This window comes from Trachurus trachurus (assembly GCF_905171665.1).
Source record: "Trachurus trachurus genome assembly, chromosome: 4".
Lineage (NCBI taxonomy): Eukaryota > Metazoa > Chordata > Actinopteri > Carangiformes > Carangidae > Trachurus > Trachurus trachurus.
This window is the reverse complement of record NC_139898.1, coordinates 2,233,629-2,252,833: the sequence shown is the minus strand read 5'-3', so window position 1 is coordinate 2,252,833 and position 19,205 is coordinate 2,233,629. Positions and strand designations below refer to the sequence as shown.

General features: G+C 41.0%; 2 protein-coding genes across 2 annotated transcripts; one reads left to right on the top strand and one right to left on the bottom strand.

The window, feature by feature from the left end:
- Nucleotides 1–1,296: 1,296 nt before the first annotated feature.
- On the bottom strand, nt 1,297–3,252 carry gadd45ab (growth arrest and DNA-damage-inducible, alpha, b). Its single transcript, XM_083970543.1, has 4 exons — nt 2,956–3,252; nt 2,574–2,675; nt 2,274–2,481; nt 1,297–2,037 (listed from the first exon to the last, which is right to left on the bottom strand). Exons 1-4 carry the CDS (start codon nt 3,003–3,005, stop codon nt 1,924–1,926), a joined length of 474 nt encoding a protein of 157 aa, XP_083826669.1. The 5' UTR covers nt 3,006–3,252; the 3' UTR covers nt 1,297–1,923.
- A 1,091-nt stretch (nt 3,253–4,343) lies between these two features.
- On the top strand, nt 4,344–19,176 carry sec16b (SEC16 homolog B, endoplasmic reticulum export factor). The gene is made up of 24 exons (XM_083970523.1): nt 4,344–4,858; nt 4,959–5,240; nt 5,734–5,831; nt 5,955–6,057; nt 6,598–6,800; nt 6,875–7,026; nt 7,119–7,180; nt 7,331–7,469; nt 7,548–7,778; nt 8,804–8,901; nt 9,871–9,952; nt 10,900–11,017; nt 11,115–11,226; nt 11,395–11,500; nt 11,768–11,905; nt 12,945–13,058; nt 13,879–13,957; nt 14,060–14,201; nt 16,377–16,537; nt 16,638–16,666; nt 16,861–16,944; nt 17,021–17,086; nt 17,164–17,233; nt 18,058–19,176. Exons 1-23 carry the CDS (start codon nt 4,836–4,838, stop codon nt 17,221–17,223), a joined length of 2,682 nt encoding a protein of 893 aa, XP_083826649.1. The 5' UTR covers nt 4,344–4,835; the 3' UTR covers nt 17,224–17,233; nt 18,058–19,176.
- Nucleotides 19,177–19,205: the final 29 nt, after the last annotated feature.

The window sequence follows — 19,205 nt, the reverse complement described above, 5'->3', positions numbered from 1 at the left end:
TTAATTTGTTCAATGATTTCTGGCAACATGTCAGTGTCCGTGGACCAGATGGTTTTGGGGAGTTGGTATGGATCATTGTTGAGACCTTCTGACCTTAAAGGGATAGTTCAACATTTTGGCAAATTGGCCCATGGCCATAATCCCTATAGTTTTAGGAGTAGGTTCGTTACCTTTACAGTATTTGTCGGTGTAAGCTATTTTTAGAACGGTGGAGCGGAGCCGTGAGCTGCTCAGGGCTATGCTATGGAGACTAAAGGAATTTCTTGGTTTCCCTCATCAAACTCATCAAATACACAATCCAAAAACTCCACAATCACCACGCTATGAGATAATAACAGAATGTTACGAGACGGAGTTGTTTTAGAGGTAAATTCACGCAAAACCGCTGATGCGCGTTGCGTTCAGGACAGTTTTTCAGCAAGCAGTCTCTGTATTTACCTCAAAAAACGGCTCTGTTTCGTAACGTTCTGTTATTATCTCATAGCGTGGTGAATGTGCAGCTCACAACTTGTCCACCAGAGCGTTTTTGAGTTGTTGGATTGTGTATTTGATGAGTTTGATGAGGAAAACCAAGAAATTCCTTTAGCCTCCGTAGTGTAGCTCTGAGCAGCCTGCTGCTTCGCTCCGCCGTTCTAACAATAGCTTACACCGACAATTAAAGGTAACGAACCTACTGCTATGACTATAGCGATTATGGCAATGGGCCAATTTGCCAAAATGTTGAACTATCCCTTTAAGTTGTTTTGATACTTGTTGATAGTTATTTTCATATTTCACCCCATTCGCTGTGTCCTCCTCTGTCCTTCGCCGTGTGGAGGGAGGTGTGTTTTGCCAATCCCAATGAAGGGGGCGTGTCCCATGGGGAAGTGACGTAAACATGCACCCTATATTATGTAGATTTAGAGGGCTATGAGCAATCAGTGGTCATGACGATACCCCTCCCACTAAGATTCAACTACGATAGGAATTCTCCCCTCAAAATAAATACGGGCCAAAGGTCACATTTCACTTGCAGGGGAAAAGCTGATTTCAAGTAATCTCAAGATTTTATCCCAGAATAGCCGACCTTTTAGTTTTAAGTCCACTCAAGTGAAAAGGTCATCATTTTTTTTTGCAAGTACAATCTTGCTCTTGTTCCAACATGCAAATTGCAGAAAAGGTTAGAAACATGTTGGTTATATATACTAAACTTGTTGCTTCACATGAGTTGGCTCTTGGCACGAGAGGCACGCATGTGGTGTGACTTCCTACAAACATGCTGAACCTGTTGTGACAGGAAATCACTGAGTCACTATCACCTGTAGAACTGTTGGATGTTTATTTCATTCAATTTAACAAAACTCCATAAACTAGGCACAATAAATAGAATTAAATTCATTAAATTAATTACACATAAAGATTAGTGGATAACACCCACTCCATTGCCCTTGAGATTATAACAATCAACTGTGAAAACTCTTCCTTTTGAGTTATCAAAGTGTTTCGTCTTGTGCTATTAAGAAATGCAGCCAGTCACCCTTTCAGCTCTGACTGCTCCACTCCTCAGTGGTCCAGCTCTTGGAGTCTTGTCAGTTGAGGTTCTTTTTTCTGCATTTCTCCAGTCCTGTGCATGTGCTAACCACCACATGTGCTTGTCCACTCACGTGATTCAGTTTCCTGTAAAGCCCTCTATCTCGACAGAGAAAGGCAATCCTGGAAATCCATGGAACCAAGACTGCTGAGTCACTCCTCGTTGGCCCTTGAATTCACCCTGACCTGGTAAATTTGTCGGAATGTTTCTCTTCCTTGTGCTGCTCCTTTTTTTCCTCCACCCCTCCTCTCTCTGTCTCTCAGGCACTTTCCAAATAAGTCCAACACAGACTATTAACACAGGCCTTGTGAAGTATCCTGCAATGCACACAATACATGGATATTCCCAGAGTTTCATCGGTCGGGCAGGTTGATGACGGGCACCCACTGGTCCAGACAGCGACTGTCTCTGCAGAATCTGTTCACTTTGCTGAGTGCAGGGTCCTTCCACACCGATGATGGAGGATTCTGCAGAAGAGAGGACAAAGCAGTTACCATCTGCTGACTGATGATGATGATGAGCAAACTATCTCTTTTCAGATTGCACAACCATGACTAACAGTTCCTTGCAAGTGTGACAAAGACCTTGATACTAAGTACCTGGGCACAGCGACAGCAGAACAACTCAGTTTTTACAGTCTGAAGGGAAGTGAGCAATGTTTTGCAGTATTATAGTAAACTGGCACATGAGTAATTTCACTTACAGTAATTAGAACACAGTGCAGGTCCATGGGCTCCCCTCCAGATTTCACTCCACCCAGGATTTCTGCCAGACGCCTCATGTTGCTCACCCTCAGGATGTTGATGTCATTCTCGCAGCAGAATGCTTGGATTAAGGTGAAATGAATCTGGAGAGCCACATCCTCCTCATCGTCTGTAGCCAGCAGACACAACACCACATTGTCTGGATCCCTGAAGGAAACAAAGACAATGAGTAAATACATAGGATAGGACTAGGAGGTGAGAATGTCTTTGGCAGAGCTGCACCAATTATACAAACTTACGCATTTAGCGACTTGGCTGCCTCATAGACTCCAACAGTGATGCAACCCTGAGGCAATGCAGAGTTCAGCACCTCTTCTAATGCTTTAGCCACCGATTCCATCCTGAGGAAACACACAGGTAGAATATTTATATGTGTCATATTGAAAATGAACAACAATCAAACTCACTTAGAACAGCAACACTGTCATAGGACAGCTGACTGTTTCACATCTTTATGCCAATGTCCACCAGTGATGTTATTCATGTGAAACGTTGCAAAGCGCACAAAGCACGCTGCAATAGTTCTTTCCAGCAGAGTCACAAGTCACGACCTGAACACACGCAACACACACACACACACACACACACACACACACACACACACAGTGCAGAGTGACTGACCTCTCTGTAGAACTCTCTCCGCAGCTTTCTTCAAAGGTCATATTGCACATCCGAGCGTTGGTGTCCCACAATGTCCACGGCGGAGACTGACTGTGTGTGTGTGTCCGTGCGAGCAAACAAACTGAGTGTCGGCTTCGTAGTGTTTCTACTGGTGAAAGCGTCTGTCCTCACACTCATTAGCATAAACCCGTCTCATTGGATAATGAAAATAGGTTAAATTTCCCTATACTGTCTTTGAGTATAGCGACACCTCGTGGCCGAAAGTCCATGATTACAAGGCTGTCACCCTGGTTCACAGAGTCACATGAAGCAGCTGATCAGCTCCTGTCATCTCCAGGTCAGGAGCATATTGAAGAGTTCATTTGCAAAAGCAGATAAGTGCCATTTTGAAAAAAATGAGCTGAAGCTTTGTAATTATTCTTTGCATAGTGTTGTTTTCAATAAAACTTGTAACGAGTTTGTAACGAGTGGAAGTGTCACTATGTTAACCTGCATTGTCCCTATCAAATAAACTGAATTAAATTAAATTAATTTTTTGAGATTTGTCTGTTTTGTTACATCTCAAACTCACTCAACTTTGGTTTGACTGATATCACCGTATGTAAATAAAAAATGAAGATTCTAGAATTTTTTTTAAACGGAGTTATCTGCTTTTGCAAATTAACTCTTCAAATATATTTTTTTAAATAACTTCTTCTGGGTATATGCCACATATTCATATATTGCTAGGCTAAACATAGACTACGGGAACGGGCTGTAAAGAAAATAGATAGAATAGTCTGGTGAAGGTTTAACAAGAAGACGTGACTTCGGTCCATAGCCTATATTTTTTCTCAAAGTAAAAAATAATAAAAATATTGCAGGTTGATCTTAATCCCACATAGCGATTCAAACATATTTTCGACATCAGTCCAGAAGAACTTTAAGTTTCTGTCTCAACTTTACAAAATACACAGGAATCAGAAATATCAGGTCTGTATTTTTTTTAAAGAAAGTATCCTTGGGTAAATTAAAATAAACATCATTCACTTTATTGATCTTTATATATATATATATATATATATATATATATATATATATATATATATATATATATATATATATATATATATATATATATATATCCACACCATTTTCCAGTTAATTCCATCAAAAAGACCATCCCAATAACTTGGCACGAGAATTAGTAGAGCATTGCAACATAGTCTACTTTAACAGTTTATTATTGACTTTTTAATCTTTAATATTGATGCCATTCAGCATATCAGTCTTCAGCACTGGTTGTTCGTTAAATAGCTTAATTGCTTCCTTGTAATAGTCGTAAGAAACATGCTGGTATCAATCATCAAACACATATTCTCGTGCCGGTGTAGTTCATAGGTTCATAGAGGTGTAGTTGGACTACAGCAGCGTGAATGGACTTGGATGTAAACAGTGATAGAGAGCCTCTGGTGGAGGTTTGGTGAAACTTTTTTCACGAGGCAGAAGAAAATGTAACCAAACTGACCCCGAATCAGTTTATGTCTCAGTTCACTAACCGCTTCACTTCACAAAACTGACCGGAGAACAGTCGACCCCGTGTAACGGTGACCTCCTACCGGCAACGTGGCAACACTCAGCACCGAAGATGCGTGATCCAGTCTGAAGACGCGGACTGTCATGTTGCCTTTCTCCTGTCATAAATGGACTTAACGCGATTTCCTCTTCCTGCCTTGTGCCACTGCAACTTCCTTTTTGTTGGCGCTATAGTGCCTGGATAATAACAACACCTGGTTATGTGGGACACAGTATTTTTCCTGAACTTTGTCCTCTTTTATCTGTCCCCTTGTTATCAGCTCATGTTATTAAGCGTTCCCAGTGAAATGATGTGGCAGTCGTGAATGCACTTTGGCACTTGGAACCTGTAAGTAACCAAACTAAATTTGTGAATTTATGTCCGTTTGTAGATTTTACTTTGAGATTGGAATGGATGTCTTATAGAAACAGACCTGCAAATTTTCCAGGTGGATCATCATGGATCACAAAGGACACCCATGGCCAGACTCTGACCATCACTTCCACAAACCTAAAGACAGAGGAGACTATTACAGGTACGCGCAGCAGGACAGGGACCAGAGCTATCCACCACCGGTCCCCAGAGAAAGGGACCGGCACTGGGCTCACCCTGATCCACACTACAGGGCTCAGTCCACCGCCCCCCCTGCCAGACCGGACCAGTATCCTTACAACTCCCACCTCTTTCCCTATGATCATGGGCAATCAGACCACCAAAGACCCCAGTCCAGGTATGGCTACAGTTGTATAAAAACTGTGGGAAATTGTTTTTGGGGGGATTGGGGTTAGGGTAAAGAAAGATGTTAAAGGGATAGTTCACCCAAAATTCAAATTTCACTCATTATCTACTCACCCTCATGTCGACTATGAGCTGTGAGAAGTCCTCCATGGCTTCTCTGAGTTACAGGGGGGTCCGTGCAGCAGTATTTGTCCATATAATGGTTGTCAATGGATACCAACTTTCTTCGTCCAAAAAGACACACCAAAAAACATCCAAATACCTCCATACTGCTCGTGTGTAATGTCCATCTTGTATTGAAATACTGCTGCACGGACCCCCCCGTAACTCAGAGAAGCCACGGAGGACTTTGAAAATTCTCACAGCTCTTAGTCAACATGAGGGTGAGTAGATAATGAGTGAAATTTGAATTTTGGGTGAACTATCCCTTTAAGAAAGTGAACAAAAACATTGGTATAACCAGAATGTGTATGTCTTTTTTCCAGGCATGGGTATGACTATCCACCCCACAGCCACTGGGACTACAGAGACAACTATGGTTATTATGACCATGACTACTATAGAGGACAGCATGGGCCACAAGGTATAGTTACCTACACAAAACGTTTACACAAAGCTTACATGAGCAATATGCTGCACTCTGTGTCTATTGGTAAAAAAATACAAATGAACAACTTCCATGCTGAATATTATTCTTCTCTTTAAGATACTGGCCAGTGGGATCCCCAGTACTCACAGAGACCAGACCAATATCACGTGAGAAACTACAAACAGGACCATATAAGGAGTTCCTACTCAGAGGAGAACAGGTGAGCAGCAACACTGCACGTGTATGTCTGTCCTTACTTGAACTGAGAGAACAGAAGCAATTGATGGATTAGTTAGTCAATCTATGACAGACAGATGAATTGTTGTTTTTAAAGAAAAATGCCAGACCTTTCCTTCATAGTTTCCAATGATAATGAACTGAATGTCTGTGAGTTTCGAACCAAGGGCTGGAGGCCTACCCATTTCATCCAATCTATTATTGGAAAAAATCAGTATTTGCAAGCACCAGTAACCTAATAATTTTGGGGAAACTCCAAATGGAAATCATGGAAACTTCCACCTCTATGGTGTTATGCTTTGTCTCTGTGTTGTCAGTCATTGTATCTTTGTAGACATGTCTATTTCTCATTATTTTCTTTTTCTTCGTAGTAATTTTTACATGTACGGTATTTGTAGTTATGATCAGACCTTGGTCTAGGAATTTGTGAAAATAATGTGCATTTTTGCAGTAATAAAAAAGTACCAAAATTGATGTGTATTTTATATAAATAAATAATGAATAATTCATGCCTTTCTTTCAGGTATAACCAAGGGAGAGACAACCCCCAGCCTTACCTCAGTGACTATGAGGAAAATCCTTCCAGAGAGAATGAAGAGGTTTCCTCTTATTGCCTTGGGACATTAGAAAGTTCCAAAACCTCAGGGTTATCTTCCAGCAGCTATGAACTGAGTCAGTACATTAATGGAGCTGAACACACTGACCCCGTCCCGCAGTCTGATGCAGGTGAGTTTGCAGTTGTTGTTTTTTTCTAAGGTTCATTTCACTCTATGTCACTCTATTGCATCATATCTCCTCAGAACATGGACCTGTCCCTCATATGTCAGCTCCCCTGAAATACTCAATCCCTCATGTGGTGGTCAGCTTTGGACATGCGGGCCAGCTGATTCGGGTCACACCAAACTTTTCAACACAGAAGAATGTCAGCCAGCTGGAGATTCACAGCCTGGAGGTGCGTCCAATATGATCAGAATTTCTTGTTTTCAACCAGAAGTACGTATTTCTTGAATAAAACTGCTGAAGAATTTGTCTTTGTCTACACAGGTCATTCTGAGTGAGACACAGGAACAACAGGAGATGAGAAACTTCCCTGGTCCTCTGACTAGGTATTTGCTCTGTGATTTCATAAATGCTATTTTCTCCTCTCCATTCTTTCTGTTCTTCTGACTGACAAGGCTGATGTTTTATTAGTCTATATAAACATACATTTCAAATTCAATGTTGTATGAGTTTGATAATTTGTCATATTTCTGAAGGGAAGATTTGCACAAAGTAGATGCCATAGAGTTTGCGCACCAGAAGGCAGGTGCCTGTATGAGAGACGACAAGTTGCATGATAAGAGCTCTGCTGCCCTCTTGTGGAATCTACTGATACTGCTCTGCAGGCAGAATGGAGTAAGAGCATCATGATAAATCTGACATAACATCAGAGGTCGTGCTGAAACGATTCTCATTAAATGTATATTGTTTCAGCAAATAGTTGGATCGGATATTGCAGAACTGCTGATGCAGTGCTCACATTCAGATGGAGGCCAGGAGTCAGATGCTCCCACTCTCATTGACTTCAGTGAGAGTCCGACTGCTGAAGCACCGCCTCAAAGAGAAGATGATCTGCTCACAGGGAACAGCAGCAGCTTCGGCTCTGACAGCTCAGAGAAGGCCCTGCAGAGCTACACTCAACTGTTGCTGGCTGGAAGAAAGAAGGTTTCTACATCTCTCTCCCTATTCAGTGTGTCATACAAAATATGATATAAAAAAAATGCTGACACAGGATTTGAACAGGGGTTTTTTGGGGTTGTTATCATCAAAACTGTTTTATCAGGCTGTGGCTGACTGTCATCCAATCAAGATGTCTCAATCTAGGCCAAAAAAAAAAAAAAGAAGAGGAATGAGTGGTGTCAGCTTTTAATACTTAAAGGGACATTGTGTAACTTCTCCTGTTATCTATTCACGAAAATCGATTATTTGGTTCAAAAGTCTGTTTGTCATTAACCAGTAATCCCCCCCATCAACAAAGTGAAGTGTTCCTTTCAGCTCTGAATTAGCCGTTCATATCATTCATATCTCCATGGAGCGGGTAAGCTCGGGGCTGGCTGCCATGTGGTGTCGCCATGTTTTTACGTTCAGTGGCAGCGTGACGGTAGGAAACCACGGAAACTCAGCGGAGACACCGGAGCTGTCGGCTCAGGTCGAGGTAGCGTCTGTGAAAAGTCACCGCGGTAACGCAGTGAGGAGGAATGGAGAGTTACACTGATGCTGCATTCACCTGCAGTCGGGCAGACGGCCGTCGGTAACAAACCAGATGTCATTTTAGTCACAGAAGTCCAGAGAAAGCCGGTAAAACGTGGGTCAGGTCAACAATACCACATCACCATGACAACATATTGTCACGTGTATTGTTTTGCCTCGTGCTGACGGACCACTTGTTTACATAGAGACTTGTTTATGCCGTTACCTGCAGCGGCTGTCGTCCGTCTGCCGTCTGCCCAATTTCAGGTGAATGCAGCATGAAAAATACGATTGAGTTGCTTGTGATATACAACCACAACGCTAGATGGGAGGAATTCCTACACAATGTACCTTTAATAATGATCTGAGAGCGATATCTGGGGTCAATATTTGAAAGGCTGTCACAGATACAACAGTCTGGTTGAAAAAAATACTGCTACATTGCACTTGCTGCCATGGATGTCACACTGACTGTTTGTTCTTTCACTCCTCCCATGCAGGAGGCGTTGGAGTCAGCTATGAGCAGCGGCCTGTGGGGACATGCACTTTTTCTAGCCAGCAAGATGAACAGCAGGTCTTACACCACTGTGCTTAATAGGTGAGAAAGTTATCTGAGGCATGACAGCTGCATGAAATCATTACACAGCGCTACGCATGAGTGGTAATTTGTGAAGAAATGCTCCCTCTCACTAAACATAGGGACTCACAGTCTGCTTAGAACTTATGTTACAGCCACAAGCAAGTATGGGCTGTGTTAGCTTCCTCTATGTGAGTTTTAGTCATGTAAGCTGTATGGCTCTGTGGAGAGCAATGTTTGATCTGTCCAATCTTTTGAACCAGAGACTAAAGTAAAGTATTGGATATAGATCAGCAAAACTCCTATATTTTCCACAGCTCAGTGAATATTGTGTCCAATTTAGAATTTGTAGAAAGTAATTAGATGGTAATGAAGGGTTGGGGCAGTATAGATACATGTGGATTCACACATTTATTTTAATCAAAGAACACAGTTTTATATCTTAGCAGAATTACCTTGGCCATGGTGTTTAGAGACTTAATTCTGAATTGGAATTGCATGAACCTTGTTTGCCTTGGCTTCTGAGTTATTTATAATTTGCAGTGAGTGATCTGATGATATTACAGTAACAGAGATCATTAACACTTTTCCTGTAGCACATAATAAATCATTTATCATATCATTAATCATTTACATTTAGTAAGTTAAGTTGAAGCATTTTACTCTGTATCATCGTCAGAGGAATCATCCATTGTTAAAATGAGGCTCATGGCAATTAACAATGTTGTCAATTGTAAGGAGAAAAACTGCACTTGTATTTATCATGTAACTACACTGTTTTGGCCTTAGAGAAATGTCTGGAGGAGGGCTGACAAATAACCAGGCTTATTTTTAATTTGTGATTGACTGAGGAGCAGAAGTTGAACTATAAGCATGGTGTATAACCTCTGAACAGAGTAGCAGCAGGGATGCTCTGAATGTTTTAGGATAGTGGTTCGGTCGGTATCATGTAATAAATATGTGTAATGACACAAACTGTTCCTTTGGCAGGTTTACAGGCCAGCTAGCGGCCAGCGATCCCCTCCAGACACTCTTTCACCTGCTGTCTGGGAGAATCCCTGCTGTAGCCACGGTAAAGCATTTCAACTCTCAAACAACCCAGTCATTCTATTTTAAATTAAAAGTTTAAATTATTTAAAATTAAGTTAGCTAGTTAGTTACTTAATTGTCTCTAAGGGGTATGCACATTGAAATATGGACATCAGAGCCATTGTCACACAGAAATAGACAGTGTTGAGATTTATTGTGCAGTGCAAATGTCATACAACATGAAGCAAGAACAGGACATCAGGTAAGAGAAGAGAACAGGATTCAGTGGGATGTCAATAGCTGAGTGTACCAGGCTTTTACCAAAGGGAGCCGGACCTGTAGCATTGACCAGAGGGCAGTATATGGTGAAGTGGTGTCTGAGAGGACAAGAGGTGTCCTGTGCCATGGTAACTGTGTTGCATGTGACTTAGGGGTGGGCATTGCCAAGGACCTCACGATACGATACGCATCACGATACTTGAGTCACGATACGATATGATATTGCGATATCCAAATTTTGCGATATATTGCGATATTCTACATAGTTCACTGAAAAATGTAAAAGGCATTATGCATCTTAAAATCCGAGTTGTATGTACATCAGATGATAGTGATAATTCATGGGACAAACTGAGTCAAAACATTGTAATTCAAATTATCCATGGCATTTTATTGTAACTATACAAGCGCAAGTTACAACAACATATTTGCATGAACAACACACTGTCTGAGGTAGCAGTACAGTGACACCTCGCGGAGCAGAGGTGCGGAAGTTGTACTGGATTTACGTCTGAAACATGATTTATTATTTGAAAAAAAATCGATATACATATTGACATATCGAAATTCAAATTTTGAATGTCGATATCGTATCGCGATACAAAATATCGCGATATATTGCTGTATCGATATTTTTGCCCACCCCTAATGTGACTACAGTGTATACTTGATTATCCAGTAAACCTTCTGATTGTGATGTTTTGTGTCCAGTGCTGTGGAAATGAAAAATCTGGAGACTGGAGGCCCCATCTGTCCGTCATGCTGTCCAATGAGACGGGAGATCCTGCTGTTCATCAGAAGGCCATCATCACCATGGGAGACACACTTGGTACAGACACACAGTTTGACTGACTGATGGTGCTAAAATGCTGTTCCTGTGCCCAGGTGTAAGAGCTGATTGGTTTATGCTTCTCTTCCACATGCAGCCTCCAGAGGCCTGGTGCATGCTGCCCATATGTGTTACCTGACAGCCGGCGTTCCCTTTGGGCCCTTCACACAGAAAGCAGAGAGACTGGTGCTTCTAGGCAGCAGCCACAAGTGAGCTCAGCTTGCTCTTTATTGCCACTTATCGGTCTAATTGGTGTCCATCTAGTCATAATTTCATTGTCTTCAGTCATTTAAAAAAAAAAAAAAAGATGAATACAATACAATAATGGAGCTCATCTAGCCTGTGTTTGATTTGCTGCCTTCTCCTCTCTCCTTTAGACAATCTTTTGAGGATTTTGCTACAAACTCTGCCATCCAGTGCACTGAGTTGTATGAGTACTGCCAGACCCTGGGGAACAAATGCTTTTTAATACCTTCTTTCCAGGTAGCCCCACACCATTACTGCCTTCTGTGTATCTTGTTTGACGATGGCAGCTGTTCTCAAACTTTTTCACATCGATAGATAAAGATGAAGATTGGTGTTTTATTACAGAAACTGACATAAATAACAGTTATTCGATCATTGAGGATACATGATTTACTATGCCCTTTCAGTCCACTTTGAGAACTACTGACCAAAAGTATTTGCATCTTATTTAATATAATTTTAAATGGATGTCTTTCTGAGTCATTCTGTGTTCTGTGTGGTCAGGTGTATAAGTTCCTTTATGCCTGTCGGCTGTTCGATTGTGGGCTGGCATCTCAGGCCTTCCATTACTGTGAGGTGGTGGGACGAGCCGTCCTCAGACAGAGGGAGCCTTTTTTTGTGCTGACTGGCGAGGTTATTAAGGTATGTACAATACACACTTAATATGTTAGTGTCTGTCTGTTAAAGGATAATTACATTTTTTTTTACAATCTGGACCTTATTTCTAGCATAAAATACGATCATTTACTCACCCAGATAACTTTGGTGTCATTACAAATTAGCTCCAGCCGAGAGCCGCGTATATCCATATAATGCGAGTCTACAGGGCAGTGCAACACATTATCTGCCACAAAACGATGATGTCATCGCCGAGCGCTGCCCAGCTCATTCTTTTTTTTTTTTAATACTTTATTTACAGTTTTTAACTTTACAAAACTGTACAAAACATAACACAGTAAAGCAACAGTCACACATAAAAGAAAACAGAAGAAAAGAAAAAAGGGGCTGCCAGACATTTGTAAATTTACCTTTTACATAAATAGACTTACAGAAAAAAAAACATAGTTGCAGTTGTTAAAGTAAAGCAAGTACCATGTGAAAGTTTAAGTCAGGTAGCACACCTGACATTGGGTCAGGAAGGGTCCTGCCCAGCTCATTCTGATAATAATCATTCCGCTTCGGCATTCAGGTCCATTTTTAGTGCAACTAGCCGCAGCTTTAGTGAGTCCAGGTTGAGGAGAGGAAGCCTGTGGAAGCTGAACTTCATCCAGCTGCTCATTTTGTTCTGACAAGTCAGAAACACACAGAAACGAGCCATAGCATTAGCGGTAGCAACAAGCCGCTCCACACGGCACTCAGAGATGACATCATCCAGGTCAGAGGTCAGTAGGTCAACCTACAGACTCCGGATGTTGATAACAGCTAAGATATTGGTGAATGAACGAGTTTCGCAGCGGATAATGTGTTATTTAGAGGCTGCATTGCGCTGCCCCGTGTTCTCGCATTATATGGATATACGCGGCTCTCGGCTGGAGCTAATTTCAACAACTTGTAATGACACCAAAGTTATCTGGGTGAGTAAATGATCGTATTTTATGCCAGAAAAGGTCTAGATTGTAAAAAACTGTAATTATCCTTTAAGGTCTACATGGTTATACTGTATGTATGTGTTCTCCTGCAGCTGGCAGACAGACTGAGATACTCGGAAGGTCAGTTCAATGAAGCCGGTGTCAGTGGAGCCATGCAGGAACCTGACTGGTTGAAACAGCTGCGTGCGAGGCACCACAGTTTTCAGGTTTGTTTACTTCAGTCTGAGAGGAGAAGCCTCTGGCTGCAATGGAAACATAATGCAGAGCTAAAATTGGAAAATGGGACAGAAGTTTTTTTGTTTTAGTCAATCAGTTTTAACACTATTTACAAGCTGTTAGATAGTAATTTTGGCAGCAGAAGTGAGCAGGGATTTTAGTGCTTTATTCCCCCACATCAGTGCTTGAATTGGAGTAGCACCCACTACGATGGTAACCACCAAGGGAATGTTAGATTTATGCAAAAAAAAAAAAAACACGTTATTAATTATTTGTAATATTACTAAGTAGTTATTAGTATTAGCAGTGAGTCAGAAAGTTTCAGCAGGACAACTTGGACTATACTGTATAAACTCCAACACTCTTGTTCAGACTGAAAAACCATGTATCAACTGTCAGACAGATCCCCATGAAATATTATACACACATTCATGATGATGACTCACACACAAAATGAAGCATAATAACATTTTTCTGTGATTCCACTAAGGGATAATAATAATGATGATAGTTTGTGGTTTTGTCTGCTGTGTCTGAACAACTTTTGGCTGAATTTTCTTTAATTTGGCATAGGCAGTTAGAATTTCGACATTCAGTGATCAGTTCAGGTCAGTCTGGTTAGCGAAGTGTTAGTTAAACCCATGTGGTTATCATGGTAACTGCACCTGCTAAATATCAGCATGTTGTCATTGTTTCAGTGTGTCAGGATGTTAAGCATGCTGTGTCCAGTATAGGCTCACTTAGTGTGGTTATTAGTCTGGTTTAGATATGCAAAGTGCTCTAACTATCTAACCCTGTTCCTTTGCTCAGATGGGGAATTATCATTGTACTGAAACACACCAACCAGCTCCTGAGGGATGTGCACATGAGGATAGAACCGTGTACTCAGGTTATTTCAGTGTAATGGTCTACTGTGGATCTCCTTATATATACAACTGTTAGTTAAGAATACCTGGAAAAAATACATGTGTTTCTTTTTTTTCCCCTATAGAAACTGGTTCAGATAATCTGAGTCCGGAGCCTGAGCTCCCTTATATCAACGACAGTATGGATCAAGAAGGCCTTGCGCATCAAACTGGAGGAATAACTGAGCAAATGACAACACCATACGACATCAGAGGAGCCCAGGAGTGGTATGAAATATGCAGCACCAGACACCACACACTAATGTCAACTGTATAGATGAAAACTCTTCATTTATTTTCTGTCTGGACCTCGTAGTGTAGTGTAGCCTGGCTGACCTTCATTCATTCTTCGTCTTCCTAGTGAGCTTGCCTTCTATATGTAGTTATCCACCACCTACTTGTAAACCTGAGGCCGATACCACAAAGCAGGATTTAGGGTTAGCAAAGTCACATAAGGTTTAAAGGGATAGTTCACCCAAAATTCAAATTTCACTCATTATCTACTCACCCTCATGTCAACTAAGAGCTGTGAGAATTTTCAGAGTCCTCCGTGCCTTCTCTGAGTTATGGGGGGGTCCGCGCAGCAGTATTTGTCCATATAATGGTTGTCAATGGATACCAACTTTCTTCGTCCAAAAAGACACACCAAAAAACATCCAAATACCTCCATACTGCTCGTCTGTAATGTCCCTCTTGTATTGAAGCCCCGACATGAGAAATTGTACTGAAAAAAATTAAAGCTCCCAGTGTCTCAGTTCACTGCTCTTCCTGTGTCAGTGCAAATCTCGCGTGATTTGCACTGACCGGCGGAACAATTTCTCATGTCGGGGCTTCAATACAAGAGGGACATTACAGACGAGCAGTATGGAGGTATTTGGATGTTTTTTGGTGTGTCTTTTTGGACGAAGAAAGTTGGTATCCATTGACAACCATTATATGGACAAATACTGCTGCGCAGACCCCCCTGTAACTCAGAGAAGCCACAGAGGACTCTGAAAATTCTCACAGCTCTTAGACGACATGAGGGTGAGTAGATAATGAGTGAAATTTGAATTTTGGGTGAACTATCCCTTTAACGCTGGGTTTTACAAAATGAATACTGCTGTTAGTTTCTTATCTGGGCACGTTACCATGATAACGCATGCTAACCTGCTCCATTGCAGAGAATAAAAGCTGTCAGCACCCAGTCTACTGACCAGTCAGATCCCTGGAGTTCTTATCCTGATGGAAACAAGGTCATAATTAAGTGATATATAATTATGAGCAGTTAATATTTTATCAATCACTTGAATCATTTTGCTGTTCCAGACTTCCCATGTATCTTCTCTGGTTTCATGATTAATGAATAGAGAGTGTATCACATGAAATAAACTATTTTAGGATTCCTAACTGCGTTGATCCCTTTACTCTACTTTCATCACTGCAAACCAGAGTGACATGAGTGACAGTAACTGGATATCAAACCTTAACCCTCTGATTTCTTTTTATTAGAAAAACAATCCTCACACAGTCATTTATAATCAGGGGAAATATTTAACATTTTCATTTCGGCCCTATCCGGTCATTATGTATTTCTCTCTGCATTGGCAACATTTTCATAATCATTTGTTCATCAGACAAAAGAGTGAAATACTCAGTAAGAAACAATGAAGATTCATGCACTTATTAAAAGTGTGACTTATGTAACTTATAAAAGTATAACTTTATTCATCTATCCATTTTCTTCCACTTATTTGGGCTTGTGTTGAATGGCAGCAGGCTGAGCAGGACATTCCAGACATCTCTCTCTTCAACAGCTCTTAACAGCTGCTCCTAAGTTATGCACAGTTGTCACTGCGTTCCCAGTAGAGCCTCGGTCCGGCTTTAATCAGTGAAAGTTACCTCTACCGTTTACTCTTTTTTTTAGTTACGGTATGTGATCATATTGTTTATGTTTCACTTGTTGAATATGACTTTTGTATGGAGTTATGATGTTGATGTAATGAATAAGGCAAGGCAAGGCAATTTTATTTGTATAGCCCATTTTTACAAACAGTTTGTCTCAAAGGTCTTTACACAGCATCATAGCAACATCCTCTGTCCTTAGACCCTCACATCCACTGAGGAAAAACTCCCGGAAACAGGGAAAATTGGAGAAAATTCAGTCTCTTTCATATAAAACGTGTAGCTGGATGACTAAACCCACAGTTAACGAAGCCTTGTCATGGCCACCTTTGTAGTACAGGTTATCCAGGATGGACAGTCTTAAGTTCAGTCAAGCCAAATAACAAAAAGGTAATTCTGACTATGTGAACCTGCTTTGTAGTGCAGGCCTCTGGTTTCTCCACCACACCAACCTGTCACTGTGTGTCTGCATCTGGGTCTTCAGTTATGTCACCGTCTTCTCCCTGTTGCTGTGTTTAGGCCATTCGCCAGCCCTTCAGTTCCAGCGTCCCTAGTTTATGTTCCCCCAGCGCCTGCAGCGGCCTCAAGCCAAGACTTCAGTTATCATAACACAGATAGTGCTGAAGTCAGAGCTGCCTCTGCACATTGTCCTCAGAGTGATCTCCGATCAGCAGCAGAGGGTGAGCTTCTAATGTTAGAGAGTAATTATTCACTTTTCTATTCATATATTTACTATAAGGAGTCAACTTAGGAGATATCTTTATTTCATTGCTCTTACAGCGGCTGGTTCTTTCTCCGGGGTCGGCATGGTGAGTAATGTTTTTTATTGATTAAATAAAGCAAGGAACAGAAAATGGCAGCCTCTTGGTCACATTTATCATGTTGTCCTCTGTATTTATTTGTACTGAAAATATAACATCTGTTCTACTGCTTATGTATTGTAATATTGTAATAGTTTTAAGTGTACAGAGAAGTTACCTTTTGTTTGTATTTGCCTTGACAGACCCTGGATGTGAACATCAGCCACCAGGCAAACAGCCAACCGAGTTTAGAGCCTTCTGAGCAGATGGGCACATCTGCTCAACAGGTGGGTGGATCTCCTGTCATGTTCATATTTGTTAAGCCACATTAGATATCGATCACTTCTTTTGTGTTACATGCAGAGCAAGAGGGGGTGGTTCAGTGGTTGGTTTCAGTCAAAACCCAAAGACCCAGGCCCAGCTCAGACAGTAAGAATCATGTGGATATGCATTTATAATCACGGTTCAAATCAGTGAGATATATATAAATATATATATTGTCTTAGGCACCACCACCCGGAGCTGGATGGCAGCAACCCTCCTCTGCTGGGCTTAATTCCTTTTGAAGGAAATCAGGTGAGTTATGTGATAAAATGCAGAATACCATGATTATACTACAGTATGTATTCAAATAGATTTCAACTATTTCTGTTGTGGTATGTGGGATTTCTGAGGTTGTTGCCCCCTTTTGAGAAGCCATGTCCCTTTCTTGGTCCTGCCTCTAACATTTAACATTTTGGTAACACTTTACTTGAATAGGTATTCATAAGATTGACATAACACTGTCATAACCATGACATAACAGCTGTCATAAACATCAATGAATACTTACGACAGCTGTGGTTAAGTGTCATTCGGTACGTTATGTCACTTTTGATGCAAAGTTGACATTGTTTGAGATGTTTTTGTTCTGACAACTTGAGATAAAGACAATTTAAACTGTCATAGCAGACCTAATTGCCAAACTTTAAAAATGATGTCAAGTGGTCAGAACAAAAACATCTCAAATAATGTCAACTTTGCATCAAAAGTGACATAACTTACCGAATGACACTTAACAAGTTGTCATAAGTATTCACTGATGTTTATGACAGCTGTTATGGCATGGTTATGAATACCTATTCAAGTAAAGTGTTACCAAAATGTTAAGCATTATAATCTAATAGCTTGTGGTGATTTGGCTGCCAGTGACAACATTTTACTTGTATTTTAAACAATGCCTACAGTATGTGATGGCTTCCTATAAATCCCCCCACATAGGCCAAACCATAGCTGGTTTAGGAACATCATATACAGTACCACTATCCTACATTTCAGGTAAATTAGGTTTCACTGACAAACAGATTTGTACCATATTAAAGGATACACATGAAATCTGTAACTCACTTATGTGTTTGCAGGATCACCGAGGCCCACTAAAACCAAGAAGAGGATCTCAAGCTTGAAGGAGATCCATACCACTCACCACTGCCCTTTAATCCCCGGCAGCTTGCCCACTGCCATGTTCCGTGCTAGATACAGAAATACTCTTGATGGACTGGCACGGTAACTCATATTGCAGTGACTGAAACAGCTGAGTTGAACTTCCTAAAGGCTGACAGCAGGGAAACTGCCATTGGATGCAGAACACGTGTGGGGGTGGGGGGGTGGAGGGGTGGTATCTTAACTAACCCCAGTAATGTGCCAGGGACATGACCCGGACCATCTACGCTGAGGGAAGCGTTAGTGTGGCATATAAAACGTTTGGCATAGTTGTTGTAATTGTAACCGCCAGTATCAGTATCGTTCCACCCTCACAGCTCAGATTACGTCATAATGATTATCTGTGCTATATGCTGCCAGACACTATGCATGTGCTAACTTTCATGTTCAAATGTTATTTATTCTGTATCTTCTTTTTATGATAACACATCTGTGCACTTAAACATAACACACATACTTAACAAATCAGCAATGCATTAATTTAAATGTAATCAGTCATGTTGTCATTTAATACCTTCACAGATGCAAGTTTAATTATGCCAAGTTGAACGAGGACAGGGTGTAGCCTGACTAACACATGTTTGAAACTGGGAAGACCCCAGCGAGGCAGAGCGCCAGCAAACCTTAAACCCTCAGCCAGCAGACATGTGTACAGGATCAAACTGTTTGCACACTTTATTTGTATAGTATCTGTTTATGTGCTCATGGTATTTGCACTGCCTTCATCTGAGAAAGGGCTTAATTAAAAGCCCTGTTTTTGTGGTAGAGGGTGTAGGACACATAGTAATATATGCGTGTTATGGTACTGAATTGTGATTTTATGACCATGTGACCTTGTAAACTTACTTTGAAAGTAAGGTTTTTCTGTTTGACATCTACCACGTGCCTTGGATATTATATATTTCAGTATATTTTAATGCTTTTTTGTACATCTGTAGCCTACCGCAACCGAAAATGTATTGATTATCATTCTATTTGTGGAATTCTGCCTTGAGAGTTATTTCTCAGTGTTATAAAAACTGTTAAAAGCTGTCTTCAGAGTTTTTCTGTTGTTTGTTTGTTATTC